The 21508-nt window shown below is 34.9% G+C and overlaps 1 protein-coding gene across 1 annotated transcript in view; it reads left to right on the top strand.

The window, feature by feature from the left end:
- EYS (eyes shut homolog) overlaps window positions 1-21508 on the top strand; it is a 1820808-nt gene that overhangs the window by 850318 nt on the left and 948982 nt on the right. Inside the window, exon 22 of the mRNA XM_068550856.1 lies at window positions 14379-14503. Coding sequence (XP_068406957.1) covers window positions 14379-14503 — 125 coding nt within the window. The remainder of the gene's footprint in view (window positions 1-14378; window positions 14504-21508) is intronic.

The following is a 21508-nucleotide window of genomic DNA, read 5'->3' as shown; positions in this document are numbered from 1 at the left end:
AATTGAAATCCTATCAAGCATCTTTTCCTGTCACAATGCTATGAGATTAGAAATAAATTACAAGGAAAAAACGTAAAAAGCACAAACACATGGAGGCTAAACAATACTTCACTAAATAACGAAGGGATCCCTGACAAAATCAAAGAGGAAATTAAAATATACCTAGAGACAAATGACAATGAAAACATGACAATCCAAAACCTATGGGATGCAGCAAAAGAAGTTGTAAGAGGGAAGTTTATAGCAATACAATCCTACCTGAAGAAACAAGGAAAATCTCAAACAAACAATCTAATCTTACACCTAAAGGAACTAGAGAAAGAAGAACAAACAAACTCCAAAGTCAGTAGAAGGAATGGAATCATAAAGGTCTGAGCAGAAATAAATGAAATAGAAACAAAGAAAACAATAGCAAAGATCAATAAAACTAAAATCTGGTTCTTTGAGAAGAGAAACAAAATTGACAAACCTTTAGCCAGAATCATCAAGAAAAAGACGGAGAGTACTCAAATCAATAAAATTAGAAATGAAAAAGGTGAAGTTACATTGGACACCACAGAAATACAAAGCATCATAAGAGACTACTACAGCAACTCTATGCCAATAAAATGGACAACCTGGAAGAAATGGACAGATTCTTAGAAAGGTATAACCTTCCAAGACTGAACCAGGAAGAAATAGAAAACATGAACAGACCAATCACAAGCAATGAAATTGAAACTGTGATTAAAAATCTTCCAACAAACAAAAGTCCAGGACCAGATGGCTTCACAGGTGAATTCTATCAAACATTTAGAGAAGAGCTAACACCCATCCTTCTCAAATGCTTCCAAAAAATTGCAGAGAAAGGAACACTCCCAAACTCATTCTACAAGACCACCATCACCCTGATACTAAAGATACTACAAAAAAAATGACAGACCAATATCACTGATGAAGATAATGCAAAAATCCTCAACAAAATACTAGCAAACAGAATCCAACAGCACATTAAAAGGATCATACACCATGATCAAGTGAGATTTATCTCAGGGATACAAGGATTCTTCAATATATGCAAACCACTTAATGTGATACACCATATTAACAAATTGAAGACTAAAAACCCTGTGATCATCTCAGTAGATGCAGAAAAAGCTTTTGACAAAATTCACATCTATTTACGATAAAAACTCTCCAGAAAGTGGGCATAGAGGAAACCTACCTCAACATAATAAAGGCCATATATGACAAAGTCACAGCAAACATCATTCTCAAAGGTGAAAAACTGAAAGCATTTCCTCTAAGATCAGGAACATAACAGAATGTCCATTCTCACCACTGTTATTCAACATAGTTTTGGAAGTTTTAGCCACAACAATCTGAGAAGAAAAAGAAATAAAAGGAATACAAATTGGAAAAGAAGTAAACCTGTCACTATCATGGATGACATGATACTATACATGAATAATCCTAAAGATGCCATCAGAAGACTACTAGAGCTAATCAATGAATTGGTAAAGTTGCAGGATACAAAATTAATGCACAGAAATCTTTTGCATTCCTATACACTAACAACAAAAGATCAAATTAAGGAAACAATCCCATTCACCATTGTAACAAAAAGAATAAAATACCTAGGAATAAACCTACCTAAGGAGACAAAATACCTGAATGCAGAAAACTACAAAACACTGATGAAAGAAATCAAAGATGAAACAAACAGATGGAGATATATACCATGTTCTTGGATTGGAAGAATCAATATTGTGAAAATGACTATACTACCCAGAGCAATCTACAGAGTCAATGCAATCCCTATCAAATTACCCATGGCATTTTTTACAGAACTAGAACAAAAAATCTTAAAATTTGTATGCAGACACAAAAGACCCGAAATAACCAAGGCAATCCTGAGGGAAAAAAAACGGAGCTGGAGGAATCAGACTCCCTGACTTCAGACTATACTACAAAGCTACAGTAATCAAGACAATATGGTACTGGAACAAAAACAGAAATATAGATCAATGGAACAGGATAGAAAGCCCAGAGATAAACCCAGGCACCTATGGCCAACTAATCTATGACAAAGGAGGCAAGGATATACAAAGGAGAAAAGACAGCCTCTTCAATAAGTGGTGCTGGGAAAACTGGAAAACTACATGGAAAAGAATGAGATTAGAACACTCCCTAACACCACTCACAAACATAAACTCAAAATAGATTAAAGACATAAATGTAAGACAAGATACTATAAAACTCTTAGAGGAAAACATAGGCAGAACACTCTTTGACATAAATCACAGCAAGATCTTCTTTGACCCACCTCCTAGAGTAATGAAAATAAAAACAAAAATAAACACAAAGATCTAATTAAACTTAAAAGCTTTTGCACAACAAAGGAAACCATAAACAAGACAAAAATACAATCCTCAGAATGGGAGAAAATATTTACAAAAGAAGCAACTGACAAAGAATTCATCTCCAAAATATACAAGCAGCTCATGCAGCTCAATATCAAAAAAACAAATAACCCAATCCAAAAGTGGGCAGAAGACCTAAATAAACATTCTGCAAAGAAGATATACAGATTGCCAACAAACACATTAAAGGATGCTCAACATCACTGATCATTAGAGAAATGCAAATCAAAATTACAATGAGATATCATCTCACATTTGTTAGAATGGGCATCATCAGAAAATCTACAAACAACAAATGCTGGAGAGGGCGTGGAGAAAAGGGAACCCTCTGGCACTGTTAATCGGAATGTAAATTGATACAGCCACTATGGAGAACTGTATGGAGGTTCCTTAAGAAACTAAAAATAGAATTACCATATGACCCAGCTATCGCACTACTGGGCATATACCCAGAGAAAACCATAATTCAAAAATACACATGCACCCTAATGTTCATTGCAGCACTATTTACAATAGCCAGGTCATGGAAGCAGCCTAAATGCCCATTGACAGACGAATGGATACAGACAATGTGGTGCATGTATACAATGGAATATTACTCAGCCATAAAAAGGAATGAAACTGGGTCATTTGTAGAGACATGGATGGACTTAGAGACTGTCATACAGAGTGAAATAAGTCAGAAAGAGAAAAACAAATATCATAAATTAATGCATATATGTGGAATCTAGAAAAATGGTACAGATGAACCAGTTTGCAAGGCAAAAATAGAGACACAGATATAGAGAACAGAGGTATGGACACCAAGGGGGGAAAGAAGGGGGTGGGGTGATGGTGGTGGTGGATGAATTGGGAGATTGGGATTGACGTATATACACTAATATGTATAAAATATGTAACTAATAAGAACCTGCTGTATAAAAAAATAAAATTCAAAACAAAATAGTGTATATATAAGTGATTCACTTTGCTGTACACCTGAAATAAACACAACATATACAACAAATCAACTATAGTCCAATAAAAATTTTAAAACATCACACATTACACACTAAAGAACAATACAAAGAAAAGAATCCAGATATGAGGCATTAGAAACGGAGTTTGAACACATTTGATGCTGGGAAGGTAGGTGGCAGCCTAGAGACATCCCTTCGTTTAGTGGACTTGCTGGAAACGCTGGGTGGGGCAAAACAGGTAAGGCATTGAGTGTGCATAGGAGTAGTATTTGACTCTTTCATATTTCTGAGTAATTACTTATTACATAAAGAAGGAGAAGGAGAGGAGAAAGGAAAAGAGAAGGAGGAGGAGGAGCTAGAGGAGATGGAGAAGGGGACGAATGCCTTAGATGACAATATGAGACACTGAAACTGAAGAGGAACAGTCAAAGTGAATCTGCATTGAGCATGTACTATATGCCAAGCATAATACCACCTGTTTCAAACGTTTTCCCCCAGTGAAATACATGCCAATTAAATACTTTTTTCAGACTAAATACCTGTGAAAAATGTCATGGTGTTTTACCAATAGAAGGTAATATCTAGCTACCTAATTTTACCACACAAATCGATACTTTACAATACACATTGGAAGAAATTTTTCTCATAGATAACAAAGGCAAATTCCTGTAACTCCAAACATTTATGCTTTTAACTGCTCTGTGATTGATGATGGCAGAAATCCTTGCTGTGTGCTATGTGTATCTTTCTGGCATTCAAATCAAGATGTGAATGCTTCAAGTCATAAGATTACAAGGACTATTAAAACCAGGCCATTTTAATCAATATAGTGCAATAAAATGTGTAGTATTACTAGAAATGAAGTCACTGGATAGATGAAACATTTTTAAAAAGATAATCACTTTTTATTACACGTAAATGTACACATTTTTGTTTTAATTATGCATAATACATGGTGGAGCTATTTTTATAAAGGACATAAACTTTATCAACAAATTGAATACAAAAACCAATGGAAAATTTTGAATTAAAAAAAAATTATTAGGTTTCTTTCTGTTCACCATTTGTCTTGTATGAGGGTGTCCTGGTTGGGGTGATAAACTCTGTCACCACTCCGCTTAAAGTTCCAAGAATTTAATCATGACAAAGATAGGAATTACTCTTAAATTTCTTAAATGTTACCTGGAAGAATGTGCAAGATGCCGAGTGTGCGTGGAAGAACACTTAACTCTACCCAGGGAGTTGCTTGAAGGATGCACAGCTGGAGTGGAGGCTTGCCAGTGGTGTGGGGAGGCACTGGGTGGTAACACCGATGACAGACACGGAAAAGTGAGGCAGAAAGGCACATGGATCCGTATAGTTGGCACATAGCAGAGACAGACCGAAATGCAAGAAATGATAAGGGGCTCTGCTTTCGACATGGTTCTGGGAACTCCATTTTTACATTTTATGTAAGTGCTGAAAATTAAAGAATAGAAACCCAGATTCTTCAAAGTTCTATTATTTTTCTATGAAACAGCCTTTTTTTCTATCATCATCCTTTTCCAATTAAAGCATTCAAATAATTGCCATCACATAATGGGAAATGCACTCTACTGAGCTAAAAAATAAATTAAAGCTTTAGATCATATAGAAATAGATAGAATAATAACAAATAATTCCTGAGGGTTTACTATGCGCTGGACAAATAGTAAACTATGCAAATCATTTTACCAGCATTTGCTTGTTACTTCTCCTTACAACACATTGGGGTTTACTCTCCAATTACAAAGAAGCACAGATTAAGTATCTGAAGCATGATTCCAAAACCTGCATATTTCTCATGAGCACATGCTATCTGTACGTTTCCTCTACTATGCTTACATTTTGCAAAAGAATGTTTAAGCAGATGGTTTGGTTTATCTTTAAAGATTACTTTTGATTTTTTAAAAATAGAATTATAATAAAAGAGACCAAAGGATCTCATCTTATTGTGGCATAATGAAACAAGGAGCATAGTAAGTGGTTTCAGTTCAATCCTAATGAACGAAACAGTAAACATAGTAAGTGATTTCAGTTCAGTTTTAAAGAACAAACATTCTGTGTCTAAATATAGTCATAGCCAATGCAAATATAGTAAAAAGAGGCCACCACCTTAGGGCAATATAGTTATTTCTAGAATCAATTCATGTGTACTTTTACTTTTATGATTAATATTATCAGTCTGCCTTATTATTTATATATGGGAGTTTTATCACACTTGGTTTTGGGATCATTTCTTGGTCAACTATCTATTCCAATTGCCTGTGGCAGAGTGCCTTACAAATAATACGGAGTGAATACATGTTTGTTTTATTTAATTATAATGACAGTCTATTACAACAAAGTAGCCTGGTGTACCATGGCACTAACCACAATGGAACTGTGCCTGTAAACATTCATTTCTCTTTTTGGCTTTGGGAGCACTCTTCAGGTAAAAGGGGAGAACCCACCTGTCTGCATGGTGTTGTAGATATCTGGGGGTGTTTGATATCTGCCTGGATTCTGAAGCCTATGTTTGGCCAAGCCAAACGATGACTCTTGATATTTTCTTGACTTCATACCTTGGAATCAGACTTTGTCAAATCATGGTGTTTGAAAATTCCTCTGAAGAATATATTAATATTATGAACTAGCAGAACAGAGTATTTGAAAAAAAAACTGTGTTATCTAAAAACCTCTCATTCTATAATATTTTCTTTTTCAGAAACAGGTCAAAACAACTTTAAAGTTTTTTGTATTTAAAACCAATCTGATTGACTATTACCAACTTAATTTTATTTTTTCATTACCATCATAAACAATTATTTTTTGTACAAATAATTGGGTTGAACATACAGATATCATGGGCAGTTAAATGTTGAAAATCCCTTATATCCATCTGGTGATTTGAGGTATTTCACTCAATTGAGAGCTGGGTGCAGTAAGTTTAGCTTCTGAATGGTTTATTCTAAGAAAACTGAGGCATGACTGAATTTTATGAGGCCTAGAATTACTTTTATGTGAAGTAAGTCAGAAAAAGAAAAGCAAATATCGTATATTAACGCATATATGTGGATTCTAGAAAAATGGTAGAGATGAACTAGTTTGCAAGGCAGAAATAGAGACACAGATGTAGAGAACAAACGTATTGACACAAAAGGGGGAAAGCAGGGGTGGCGGGTGGTGGTGGGATGAATTGGGATTGACGTATATATACTAATATGTATAAAATAGGTAACTAATAAGAAAACTGCTGTTTATAAAAATAAATAAGTAAAATAAAATTCAAAAAAAAATAAAGTTGGATGTAAGGAGTGCCAGGAAATAAGGTTGGAGAATTAAAAATATATATATTTTTGTCATGGTCTGATCATTTAAAACTGTTAGATAGCCACCTTAAGCAATGCATGTAATCCTATGAAAACAGTTAAGAAACAAAACAAGTATTAAAGTCATTTTTACCATATCAATACATATCTTATAATTGCTAGTTCCATTTTTTATGTTGATAGATTAGTTTTGATGCTCCAGGTGAAGATTCCACTTGTTTCAGATTTACTTTAGACCTGGAGCCCTTCTGAAGCACCTGCAGCATTAAATGAAGTCCCATTCTGAATGCTGCCCATCAGGTCCACTGTGGAAATGAAAGGTCTCAAAAATAACACCCATCTGCCTTGTTGGGTGATAACTCAGAACTTGCTGGTACTTTTGGTTTAAGACTTAGATTCTGGTTTTTTTTTCCGCCCCATATAAAGCAGATTTATTTTAAAAATTCTCAAATTGGAATGAGTTATCACAGTTGGTATAAGCAGTTTGATTAACAATATCAGTAGCTGTCCTTCACTGAATACTTGCTATAGACCCACACTAAGCAAAATCCTTATGGCCACCACTCCATCCTTTTTTTTGTAAATTATTATTATTACTTTTAATATTTGAATTTTATTTAATTTATTTTTTATAAATAATTTATAATTAATATTCTTTCTTATTAGTTATCCATTTTATACATATTAGTGTATACATGTCAATCCCAATCTCCCAATTCATCCCACCACCACCCCTCCCCCACCACTTTCCCCCCTTGATGTCCATACGTTTGTTCTCTACATCTGTGCCTCTATTTCTGCTTAGATTCTTCACAGCCAAGTCACAAGAGCACATACATTGTAAGCAACAAAACAAACAGACAAATTATTAGAAATTGCTATGGATACCTTCTCAGACCCCTGTCCCCTCCCAAGGGCTCTCTCCAGCCAGGGCTCTTAACCACACCAGCATTTCCTACTTCTGAAGTTATTTAAGGAATAATCTCACGCTTGCAGGTCACCCTTCAATCTTTCCTCATTTTTTTCTTCTTTCCTCATTGTCTTTAATAGCATAGTTAGCTGTTGTTGGTTTTTCTTTTTTTGAGTATTTTTCCTAATTTGTGTCTTGAAATTCACTTTCTGACATGCAGTTCTATAGTTTTTATAAATGTGTAAAATTGTGTAAGTACCACCACAGCCAGTCATGTGGCCACTGCCCTCACAATGTGCTCATGCCACCACTGTGTAGTCAGTCCTTTCCTCACCACCAACATGAATTCATTTTGATAGGAGTCTGATTTTTTTCTTCATCATTTTACCCTTGAAAATTCTCCCTGTTGTTGAGCTCTTCTTTCTGGCATATTCTGAATTTTAGATGTTGAAGGCCAAATGTGGGAGGCCTTGAGCACATATTTGTTTAGATAATACTAATTATAGTAACAATAACAATATTAGTTCATGGACACCCTGCTATTTTACATGTACTCACTTATTCAGTTTTCATAATGACCTTGTGAAGAAGGTATTTTTTTCATCTCATTTTTCCCATGAGGAAATGTAGTCCCAGAGTCTTCGGGTAATCCCCCATATCATATTAGTGGCTAAACTGAAATTCACAGCCAGGAAGTCTGGCCTGGTGCTGTACCCTCATTTCTTATGTTCCCCAAAAAGGGCCTACACTGAATAACAACTTCCCATAAAGTTTCAATTATGCAGGATGAGTAAGTTCCAGAACCCTGCTCTACAACAGTGTACCTATAGTTAATAGTACTGTATTGCATACTTAATTTTCTTCTAAAAGGATACATATCATGTTAAACGTTCTTATGAAAATTTAAAAAAAATCAAATGGACAACCATCCAAAAAAAAGACCTTCACCAATAAGGTCCATCGGTGTGTGACAGCTTAATCTGTATGTTAGCAATTCTAACCACTGTGAGATTTCTCAGGAAGGGGGTCCCCCTAGATCTGTCTGATCATCTCCTAAAAGGCTTCCATAAGCAAAAACTGAAAACTTAACACTTTTCTGAGTAGTTAATAGCAATTTGCCTTCTCCAAAATGGCACAGAAAAACACAAATGCTGACTTATTTGGTTTATCCTGGTCCACTCATCTCTCTCATCCATGGAGGAAACCAGCTTTAAATCATGTTGATAATTCTTTCTTATGCTCTGGTCTAAATGAGGCCATTAGTCTTACCTTACATACTTCTGGATGGAAACCTACCTTCCCTAGGTATTTACTTCTATCTTTAAATTAGTTAAGTACCATAAATTATTGCCATTTTTTACTCTCATCTGTTGTGGAAATCTTCCTTAAGTTCACATCATGTGGCCAATTTTCAGGATTTTCTTGTCTTCCTGTAACAGCTCTTCCTCCATGGTTGTCATCTTGGGTGCCTACTCCAGCTGCACCTCAAGGTTTGTGATTTTTGTCTTTTTTCTCCCTTCCCTCTTCATTGTAGTCAAACAACAGGTTGACTCCTGCAACTTTCTGAACAGAACAAAGTTTGAAAAATTAAATGTCTGTTTCCTCACCACATGAATCTGCAAAACACAACTGAAATTTAAACTGGGTATAAGTAGGTTAGAAGACCCTGTTCTTTATTTTTGTTCCAGGAAACCCCATCTGAGAAGTTCTATTCGGCACATCTTGGAAAAGTACAGTCCATTTGTGATTCTGGTTCATGAAGGGCCATAGTTAGCATGAGGCCCTCTCCCTCTCCCTCTCCCTAGGCAGATACCCTTCCCTCCAGGCTAAGAAGGGGCAGTGCCTGACGAGTGGAGCACAGGTTGGATCTCAGACCTCACCCACCCTCTCTGCATGAGGTCTTTGTCCAGGTACAAGACAGTATTGATCACAGAGCTCATCCTCTGTGTAGGCAGTAAATCCAATGACCAGTGAGCTCTGTTCCATTGAAGTACCAATACAAATATTCAGATTATTTTACAAAATAAAATGCACTTATGTTTTGGCCTAAGTACTCCCATTTATAGTGTTACATAAAAATGTTTACCACTCAGTAAGTTTACCATTATGAGCAAGCTGACAGTTGGAAAATCTCTGTATTGCAAATGTGAATGCTTCTTCCGGAATTGTTCTCAATCCCTGGGGCAGTCACTCTGCTCAGACACTTTTTAAGCTCAGGAGGGGTGCAGTCGTGTTTGTATAGGTAATGATATGAACTGCAGACACATATTTTGCCCTTAAAATAGCATTATTCATTTTGAAGCAGAAATGCTGCAGTGTCCTTTGGGCAAGAAAACTGAGAAACAAATACGTATACTATCTGCCACCTGTGCTCACAATTATTAAGTCAGGGATAGGCTTTTGTATTTAGAGCAAGAGATATAGAATGATTTTTCCTTTTAATTAAGATCCATGAAAAGTGAAATAATCTTTAATATGAGAGTACATACTATTATATTTTCATGAAGATATAGATGTAAAAATCAATTCTACATATTCTAAAATTAGACTAAGAAAAGGGGACAAACTTAATTTATGTTATCCAATTACTACATAATATATTAACTAGTAAGGCAGAATTATTTTAGGTTTAGGTTTAATTTTATTTTCCCCAGATTAGATGAAACTCACTTGGTGCTGAGAGGGAAAATGAAATGAAAGTAAAATATATAAATCTTTGAAATAGTGACTTTTATTTTCATTAATAAACTCAAACTATTACAACTGCTATTTTATAGCAGAGAATGGTAGTGTTACAACTGGTCAGTGTTTCTAGTTGTGTATATTGATGTATTTAAAGATTTGTTTTGTTCATCACCTTAAAAATTAGTTTAATTTGTTATTTTTATTATAACTTGACATCTAAAATCATCTTTGTTTTACACGTGCATTATTTGACAACATTCATTCCATAAGCATTTATTTTTATCATATGTCAGATATTAGAATAGTACTATGAGTTTAACACCATAATGATTTGATCACTTTTTCTGAATTGCTAATGAAAACTTTTGGTTTATTGATTTTAATCACCAAACAGTATTTTTTTAGCATCTGGTTACCTTATTACAAATGGACAGCAAATCTATATGGGACGCAAAGGATGTTTTCTTCATCTCTGTGAGCTTTTCTTTTTTCAATATTACCTACTGGATTTTAATTTGCCTGTTTTATATTCTCTTATTCTGTTTCCATTTTCTGGCCCACACCAGTACAAGGACACTTATCTTATTTATTTTTGATAGTGTTGACTGAAAAAAATGCACAGCCTAAGAATTGAGTATCGTGTTTTATTCGGTGGACTTGCTGAGGACTTAAGCCCTGGAGGCAGCCTCTCAGATCTCTCTGAGGGATGGCTCCCAAGAGGAAAGGAAAGAGCCAGGATATACAAGAGTTTTTGCAACAAAAAACAGGTATTCAAACATCAAAAGATTACTGTTAATTAAAGAAAAAAACAGACATCTCAGGTTAATGGATTTAGCACTTTTCTATGTATGGGAAGACACCAGAGTCTGGGCTCATTGAAATCATTCTTTGACATGCACCTTAACTATCTAGTTTTCTAGAGAGTAATCCTGTTTCCTGTTTTCTCCATTCTGAATTTCCTCAAGGTGCACAGTTGGCAGTGGCCACAGTGGCTGCTGGCTTAATGGCTGTAACACACTTTGTTTACTGATACGGCAGATGGCATTCTTTGCCCACAATAGGTATGATTGACACTCAACATCCATTCCTGTTTATTGTGGTTTCTGTACTGCAGAGACAAGGACATTAAAAACTGCAATATCTAAACTCCCTTGAAATTGAAATTGTAAATATAAATTGAGTTCCACCAATATAAACATGCCTGAAATCTGGAGGATATGGTGGAGGTCATTTCTGGGTGTCTTAGCAGTTTCATCTGGTGTAGAAGGTCATGGACATGTGGGGTTTTATGCCGCAGATTTCACTATCGAATCACTGACTGTGTATTAAAAAGCAGGACTGGCAGGAAGGGCAGAAAGACTGCAATTTGGTGTTGAGTCACCAGCTTCAGGGAGAGGTAGCTGGGGAGGTAGTGGTGGCAGCTCTTGGGTACCCAGCTTCCCTCAACTAGTGCAAGGGGATCTTGAACTCAGTCATTCAATGGTGGCTTTTATGCTTCTCACTTTCCCGCTTAAGACTGAGGTGATATCTCCCAGAGAGTCAGATCTGTGGTTCTAGAACTGACCCATACAGCCCTTCCTTCTAATAAATTTGGAGCATCTTATTCTGTTATTAAGGCCCCTTTTGCTTAGAAACCTAGAGTGATTTCTGTTTCCTGAGCTGAACCCCTACTAACTTTTATTCTATCCTATTTTCTTGATTTTGACCAAGACATCCTTACTGTTCCCCTCAGCTTAACTAAACTTTAGACAGGCTTCTTCATGACTCCAGGGCACACCCTCTCTTTCCTTACAGCATTCACTTTAGAAAACTCGTAATTGTAAATTCTTCTCCATCCCATTGAGGTTGGAACTTTCTTGCAGGCTTTGCCAATTTTACAACCCAGGAATGTCTTTCTCAAGGACCTGAGAGTCAGCACTTTGATGGAACCATAGAAGGAGGCAGTGTCCCTCTCTCCCCTCCAGGGAGGGAGGTGTCTAATGTCAATGAGTAACCATTAGCCACACAGATGGCCTGAGCACACTGACCAACACCCCCAGCCCAATATCCACCAGCATTTTTCCACTCTCTCATCTCTGCACTTGAAAACCCTTCCACCTACATTTGGTTCAGTGCAGTTGTGTTCCATCGCTCTCCCTTAATTCAATAGTCTTTTTCTTTTATTGTAATACTCTTGAATAAAATTTTCTTTGTCTTTTTACTGGTCTGGTGAACTCTTTTTCTTTCCCTGTTCCTATGTTATGGTTTAGAGTTTGTAATATCCTTCACAGTACTAGAAGGAAGAAGAAAACTACATTATTATTCTTAATTGTTTAAAATATATTATGGACTGTTTTATTCAATCAAAAGAATATACAAACAATGTATAATGTATAGTTATTCTATAAGATAATATAATAAACCTTGTGTACCTCCCATTTGCTTCAAGAAATAACATTAGCAATGAGTTTACCCTCCTCGATATCCCTCTCTGAGCACATTAGTATCTCCCACCCTGCAGAAACAATTCTGAATTTTATATTCAACATCCCTTTAGTGTTCCTTAGCATTTTATTATATGTGTAGGTGTCTCTAAGTGATGTTATTAAGTTTGTGTGTATTTGACTTTTATAGGGACAGTTATCAGAATGTAAGTGTTTTTACAGAATTTGCTGTTATGCAAAGCAGTATGTTTGTGAGATTCAACCATGTGAATGACTGGTTGTGGTGGCTTTTTATAAGCCCTCCAAAAATGCTTTTCCTGAATCACCTCTTATAGCCTGATGAACAGAGATGCCCACAGGATCTGTTCACTGCATGACAGAACATTACAAAGTTGAGAGTCATGGACTGGTCTTTTGGCAGCTACTTCTAACTTTGATCTGGATCCCCCAAATCTCTTAAACTTGCATTGTTATTTTTCTTCTTATAATGTGGTATTGCACAGAAATCATTTCTAAACACCCCAGAATACTTATTGAATTGTTCTCATACAATTTATCAGGGAGAATGGTGAGAATATGTTGCTAAGTAGGAACAAGAATAAGACTGAATTTCCCACTAGCCAGAGTTCAGATTAAATGCTGTGGGATAATACATAGAAAAATAAAGTTTAAAAAGTTGCATTAAAGTTCACATAGGTCATCAAGGAGTAGTGACAGCTGCTTCTGTAGACCTTTCATCCCTATGTGGAATAGTATATTCAGGTTAACATGTTCTTAAACATACTGATTTATTATAAACAGTTGCCCTATAGGAAAGAATCAATGGTTTCACACTGCTTCTAATATGCACCTAGTAAACCACAGCTCAGATATTGTGTATGTATCTTAGCAATTTTGGTGCTAGTTTAATGTTAAAATTCTGGAAAATGTCGAACAGAAGACAAACATTCAGTGTTTTAGTGTGGAAAATTAGATCTCATGTTTAAGGAGAATTCTTACAGCCAATAGTCAACTGAGCAAAGACATAATATTTGTATTCTTTAGAACTACAGCTTAAGAAATACTAACTGTAAAACACTATGAGTATTACAAGAAAACATTTCATATTGAGAAATCTGTAGTAATTGCTTTCCTTTGAATTTAAAATTCATTTTAAATGGAATTATGGGGTGTGTTTATGCCGTTGTCTTCTACGTATCTTTCCAAAGTAAATAGATAAAGACATTTAGATGTGGAATGTAGAATGGCACCAAAGGTACAATCTGAAACTTTATTTTACATATACTTGCTTCCATTCTACACACTGTATGATTTTAGGGCAAATTATTTGTCTTCTCTTAATTTAATTTTTCCAGCTAGTAAATAGAGATAATAATAATAGCTACTTGATAGAATGATTATAAAGATAATTGAAACAATTTATATTAAATACCTAGCACACTTATAACATAGAGTAGGAGTGTATATAAACTATATACATGAATATATGCTAGTCTCCTTACTATTATTATTAAGAATTGAATTATTATTAAGCTATTCTCCTTACTATTATTATTATTAAGAATTTAATTGAAACTCTATATATATGTGTGTATATATATAAGCTATTCTCCTTACAACTATTATTATTATTAACAATTGAATCTCTGCTTTGTTATTGTGTTTAACAGGAAGATCAGGACGTCCCTGTGAGAAAGAACTTTATGAGTGTCTTTCCAACTTACATGTTCATGGAATGTGCAGAGGAAATGAACCCGGCGATGGCTTGCCATGTTTATGCACACCTGGACTTGTGGTAAAACTTACTGATGGGTTTTGTTGTGATACTTTTTTTCATTGTCTTTGAAAGAGAGGAAATACTGGAATGTTTCATGGTGACAAATGGAGGTTGGAGATGTTCCTCTCAGTACCTCTCTCCTTCTCTGTCTGCACTTACTGTGCTGTTCTCACCATTCCCCTTCCCTTCTTCCATCCATCACATGCACCCTCAGCCCTTCCTCTCAGGAGAAAAGCATTCTGAGAAATTGATCTACACGAAGGTGCAAGTGACCGAATGCACTAAAACATTAAAGGGCAAGGAATTCTTATATTTGAGCAAAACATTTTTCTTTTTAAGGCCAGAGAGGAATTACTAATACCATCAGTGTATTGGCAGAACCTCAATTTTGCTCAAGGACATAGCACTGCTTCCAGGGCTGAGCTCAGAGTATTGTGTGTCTGGGAAGGATGAATCTCCTTCTCTGGCAAATTTGAACAGGTGACTCCATTAGTACTAGAGTAGACTTACCTGGTAGAAATATCTCTATTCAAAGACAGCTTTTGACCACAATACTTTATTAAAGCTGGCCACAGCATATGAATATATCGATAGTAAGGGAACAGCAATTGGCAAGACTGTGTTGCCAGGAATTCTAAATGTATATTTATAAAATATATATATATATATATATATATATATATATATATATATATATATATATATATATATATATATATATATATATATATGTATGTATATGTATAACTAAATCACTTTGCCATACACCTGAAACTACCACAACATAGTAAATCAACTATACACCAATATAAAATTTAAAAATAGGGCTTCCCTGGTGGCTCAGTGGTTAAGAATCCGCCTACCAAGGCAGGAGACAAGGGTTCGAGCCCTGCTCCGGGAAGATCCCACATGCTGCAGAGCAACTAAGCCCATGCGCCACAACTACTGAGCTTGAGCTCTAGAGCCCACAAGCCATAACTACTGTGCCCTTGTGCCACAACTACTGAAGCCCCCGTGCCTAGAGCCCATGCTCTGCAACAAGAGAAGCCACCACAATGAGTAGCCCACGCACTGCAACGAAGAGTAGCCCTCGCTCGCCGCAACTAGAGAAAGCCCGCACGCAGCAACGAAGACCCACCACAGCCAAAAGATAAAAAGTAAAATAAAATGAAATTTTAAAATAAAAAATATATATTTATAAATTTGATTAATAGATGGACCAGTCTTAACCAAGATTAAGTCTAAATAATTAAAGAGGGTATCCAGTCAGGTGCAGTATTAAGGAATCAGACTTCAAGGAAATGCGAGGCCTGGCCAGTTCTGAAGAAGGATGCCCAGGTATGAATGGGGCAGGGGACTCCTCAGAGCTGGAGGATCAGAAGCAGGAGGGTCTGGAAGTGGTTAAGGAATTGAACAGAAAAATGGTCGATATCTATCATCCGAACACAAGAATTTGAGAAAGCCTGGGTATAAGTCCAATCTGTCTGAGAGGGACATGGGTAAACTAAAACAGAACCATTGTTTTCCTTTCTCTGAGAATCCTCCAATCCAGGCTTTGCCCTGGCAAAAGGATTTTCCCTTAGTGATCGCAGGAGTATGATCTTTGAGGAAGAATTTCAGGCACTCTGACAACTGAGTGTGGGAGGTATTTGGTCCCAAGAAATTATTTTCATATCACCTCAGATTACATCAATAATAGCTTTCTCAAGGAGTCAATAGAAAGAGAAGAAGACTGAACTATATCCTTTATTTAAGTAAATTCTTCTGCTAATGCAGCCGGTATATAGAAATCTAAATAATTAGAAAAGAAATGATCATTTTATAGTTTTTTTTTTTTTTTTTTTTTTTTTTGTTAAACAAGAAGAACTTACTAGCAAATATCTTTAAAATTCCTTTGAGGTATATGTTGACAATGTAAAAAAAATCCTGAAAAACATATAGTTTTATAAAACCAGAAGTCTGCTAATTGGAGGGAACTGTTACAGATATAATAAACTTATATTTTACTATGGCATTTAACAAATAAATTTGAAATGGATATTCTTATAGCCACTGTCTCAAGTATTGAAAGCTAAAATAAAACTTAAAAACTTACAATCATAAGCTATACCGTGTGGATAAAACCTATAAAGATATAAGGGGGATTCTACTTTTGTTAATGCATTTGATATGTTCTAAAATGACCAGATAAAGATAGAGGAAACAATTTATGAAAAAGAATTTACATTTAAATGTTGTACCTATCAATGTTATAGCAGTATATAGACATTTTAAATTAAATATGACTTAAAGACATACCCTTGAAAATAGAATGTAAATTATTAGTTGGAATTTTAAAAGAAAAATGTTTTGCTCAAATATAAGAAAATCACATATATGATTTGCAAATATTGTCTCTCATTTAGTAGGCTGCCTTTTTTACATTGGTAGTTTCCTCCACTGTGCAAGAGCTTTTTAGTTTGATGTAGTCTCATTTGTTTATTTTTGCTTTTGTTTTCCTGGCTTGAGAAGACAAATCCAAAAAATTATTACTAAGACCTATGTCAAAGAGTGTACTGCCTATGTTTTCTAACTAAGAGTTTTGTAATTTCAGATTTTATGCTTAAGTCTTAAATCTATTTTGAGTTTATTTTTGTATATGGTGTGAGAAAGTGGTCCAGTTTTATCTTTTTGTGTAGCTGTCCAGTTTTCCCATCACCATTTATTGAAGAGGCTGTTTTTTCTCCGTTGTATATTCTTGCCTCCCTTGTCATAGATTAATTAACCATGAGTATGTGGGTTTATTTCTGGGCTCTCTCTTCTGTTCCATTGAGCTATGTGTCTGTTTCTGTGCCAGTACCATGCTGTTCTGATTACTGTAGCTTTGTTGAATAGTTTAAAATCACAGAGCTTGATACTTCCAGCTTCATTCTTCTTTCTCAACATTGCTTTAGCTATTTGGGGTCTTTTGTGTTTCCACACAAATTTTTAGAATTATTTGTTCTAGTTCTCTGAAAAATGCCATTGGTATTTTGATAGGGATTGCATTGAATCTGTAGATTGCCTTGGGTAGTATGAACATTTTAGCAGCATTAATTCTTCCAGTCCATGAACATTGTTAAACTTTATGTGTATTTGTGTCTTCTTCAGTTTCTTTCATCAGTGTCATAGTTATTGGAGTACAAGACTTTTACCTTGTTCGTTAGATTTATACAGAGGTAACTTATTCTTTTTTATTCAATTTTAATGGGATTGTTTTCATCATTTCTCTTTCTGATAGTTTGTTATCAGTCTATAGAAGTAAAAGAGATTTCTGTATATAAATTTTGTATCCTGCAATTTGCTGAATTTATTTACTAGTTCTAATAGTCTTTTGATCGTGTCTTTAGGATTTGCTATATATGTATCATGTCATCTGCAAACAGTGACAATTTTACTTCTTCCTCTCCAATCTACACTTATTTTCTTTTCTTGTCTGATTGCTGTACCTAGGGTTTCCAACACTGTTGAATAAAAATGGTGAGAGTGGGCATCCTTGTTGTGTTCCTGATCTTAGAGGCAATGCTTTCAGCTTTTCAACATTAAGTATGATATTGGCTGGGTATTTCTTATACATGGGCTTTATTATGTTGAGGATTGTTCCCTCTATACACAGTTTGTTGAGGATTTTTGTCATAAATGGATGTTGAATTTCATTGAAATATTTTTCAGTATCTATTCTGATGATTGTATAATTTTCATTCTTCAGTTAGTTAATGTGGTATATCACATTGATTGATTTGTGGATATTAAACCATTCTTGCATCCCTGGGATAAATCCACTTGATTGTAGTGTAGGATCATTTTAATGTATTGCTAAATTCATTTTGCTAATATTTTGTTGAAGACTTTTGCATCTGTATTCTTTAGTGATATTGGCCTATAATTTTCTATCTTTCTTTCTTTCTTTCTTTTTTTCTTTGTCTGGTTTTGGTATCAGGGTGATGCTGGCCTCACAGAATGAGTTTGGAAGAGTTCTTTCCTCTTCAGTTTGTTTGCATAGTTTGAGAAAGATAGGCATTAACTCTTCTCTGAATGTTTGGTAGACTTGTTTGTTGGGAGTTTTTTGTTCTGTTTTGTTTAAATTACTGACTCAATTTCATTACTAGGAATCAGTCTGTTTGTACTTTCTATTTCTTCCTAATTCAGTCTTGGGGGATTACACTCTTTTAGGCGTTTGCCTTTTTCTTCTAGGTTTTCCATTTTATAGGCATATAATTGTTTGTAACAACCTCTCATGTGGTGTTGGTTGTAACTTCTCCTCTCTAAATTCACTTATTTAAGCCCTCTCTCTATTTTTATTGATAAGCCTGGCTAAAAGGTTATCAATTTCATTTATTTTTTTAAAGAAGCAGCTCTTAGTTTCAATGATCTTTTCTGCTCTTTTTTTAGACATTTATTTCTGCTCTGATCTTAATCATTTCTTTCCTTCTACTAACTTTGGGTTTCTTTGTTTTTCTTTTTTTAGTCCCTTTAGGTGTAAGATTATGTTGTTTTCTTGATTTTTCTTCTTTCCTGATGTAGGCTTGTGTTGCTATGAACTCCCCTCTTAGAAATGCTTTTTCTCTGTCCCATAGATTTTGGATCCTGTGTTTTTGTTTTCATTTGTCTACAGGTATTTTTTTTTTTTATTTCCTCTTTGATCTCTTCAGTAATCCATTGGGGTTGTTTAGTAGCATGTTGTTTAGACTCCATGTGTTTGTGTTTTGTGCAGTGTTTTTTTTTCTTATAGGTAGTTCTAGTCTCATGGTATTGTGTTCAGAAAAGATGCTTGGTATGATTTTAATCTTTTTAAGTTTTCTGAGACTTGTTTTGTGGTTTAGCATGTGATCTATCCTAGAAAATATCCCATGTGCACTTGAATATGTATATTCTGCTGCTTTTGGATGAACTGTTCTATAGATAGCTATTAAGTCTATTTGATCTGATGTATCATTTGAGACCAGTGTTTTCCTACTGATTTTCTGGCTGGATGATATGTCATTTTATGTAAATGGGGTGTTAAAGTCCCCTATTATTATTGTGTAATTGTTAATTTATTTTTTTATATTTATTAATATTTGCTTTATGTATTTAGGTGCTCCTGTTTTGAGTGCACATAGATTTACAATTGTTATATCTTCTATTTTATTATTATGTAATGTCATTCTTTGTCTCATCTTACAGTCTTTGTTTTAAAGTCTATTTTGTCTGATATAAATGTTGTTACCCCAGTTTTCTTTTGATTTCCATTTACGGGGAATACCTTTTCCCATCCCTTCACTTTCAGTCTGTGTGTGTCTTTAGATCAGAAGTGAGTCTCTAGCAGGCAGCATATATATGGGTCTTGGTATTGTATCCAATCAGCCACTCTGTATATGGATCATTTAATTCATTTATATTTAAAATAATTATTAAAAGTATGTACTTATTGCCATTTTGTTCTTTTTCTTTTTTTCCCTTTCTTCCTTTGCTCTCTTCTCTTATGATTTGATGACTATCTTTAGTGTCATGTTTGGGTACCTTTCTCTTCTTTATGTGTATATCTATTATAGATTTTTGGATTGTGGTTACCATACTTTTTATATATAACAACCTAAATAATAATTTTTAGTTGATGGTCTCTTATTTTCCAACACGTTTTAACACCCTGAATCTTTACTCCCTCCTCCCACATTTAATGTTTTTAATATCATATTTTACATCCTTCTTGTTTTGTGTATTTCTTAACTACTTATTGAGGATATAGATTGTTTTACTTCTTTTGTCTTTTAACCTTCCTTGTAGCTTTATAAGTGTTGCTCTACTATCGTCATTGTATATTTGCATTTGCATTGAGATTTTTCATTTTGTAATTTTCATATTTACAGTCATTGCCTTTTATTTTTCACTTAGAGAAATCCGTTTCACATTTCTTGTAGAGCCAGTTTAGTGGTGCTCAACTCTTAGGTTTTGCTTGTCTGTAAAACTCTTTATCTTTCCTTCAAATCTGAATGATATCCTTGCTGGGTAGAGTTGGTTGGAAGTTGTAGCCTTTAATCACTTTAACAATATAATTTCTCGTCCTTATGGCCTACAAAGTTTCTGCTGAGAAATCAACTTACAACCTCAAGGGAGTTTGTTTGTATGAAACTAGTTGCCTTTCTCTTACTACTTTTAAGATTCTTTCGTTATCTTTCATTTTTGCCATTTCAGTTAGAACATGTCTTGGTATGAACCTCTTTGGAGTTATCTTGTTTGGGACTTTCTGTGCTTCTTGGACCTGAATGTTTGCTTCTATTCCCAGGTGAGGAAAGTTTTCAGCTTTTATTTGTTCAAATAAGTTCTCTGCCCCTATTTCTCTCTCTATTTTTTTTTTTTTCTGGGACTTCTATAATGTAATTGTTAGTATGCCTGGTGGTGTCCTATTGGTCTCTTAAACTATCCTCATTTCTTTTAATTATTTTTTTCTTTTTTTCTGTTCAGTTTGGGTGATTTTCACTACTCTGTCTTTCAATGACTGATCTGTTTTTCTTATCTACTGTTGATTCCTTCTAGTGTAGGTTTTATTTTATTTTACAGCTGTGTTTGGTTCTTCTTTATATTTTCTACTCTTTGTTGAACTTCTCACTGTGTTCATCCTTTCTTCTCCCAAATTCATTGGGCATCTTGATTATCATAACCTTGAGCCTTTACTGGGCAGATTGTTTATTCTACTTCATTTAGTTCTTTTTATGAGGTTTTGTGTTATTTATTTGTTTGGAACATATTTCTCTCTCTCCTTATTTTACCTAATTCTTTGTGTTTATCTCTATGTATTAGGTATTTTGGCTATGTTTACCAATCTTGGAGAAATGATCTTATGTAGGAGTCATCCTATGAGGCCCAGCAGCATGCTTCCCTCTGGTTGCTAGAGTCATATGCTCTAAGACTGCCCCCTATGTGGGCTGTGTATCCCCTTCTGTTGTGGTGGGCCAAGAACTTGGGGCTTGTTGATAGATGGGGCTAGATTCCAGCCCATTTGGCTGTGAGGCTCTGCCTCATTTC

This window comes from Eschrichtius robustus, chromosome 9 (assembly GCF_028021215.1).
Source record: "Eschrichtius robustus isolate mEscRob2 chromosome 9, mEscRob2.pri, whole genome shotgun sequence".
Lineage (NCBI taxonomy): Eukaryota > Metazoa > Chordata > Mammalia > Artiodactyla > Eschrichtiidae > Eschrichtius > Eschrichtius robustus.
Note: the sequence above shows the minus strand (reverse complement) of the source record. Positions and strands in the feature narration are given on the sequence as shown.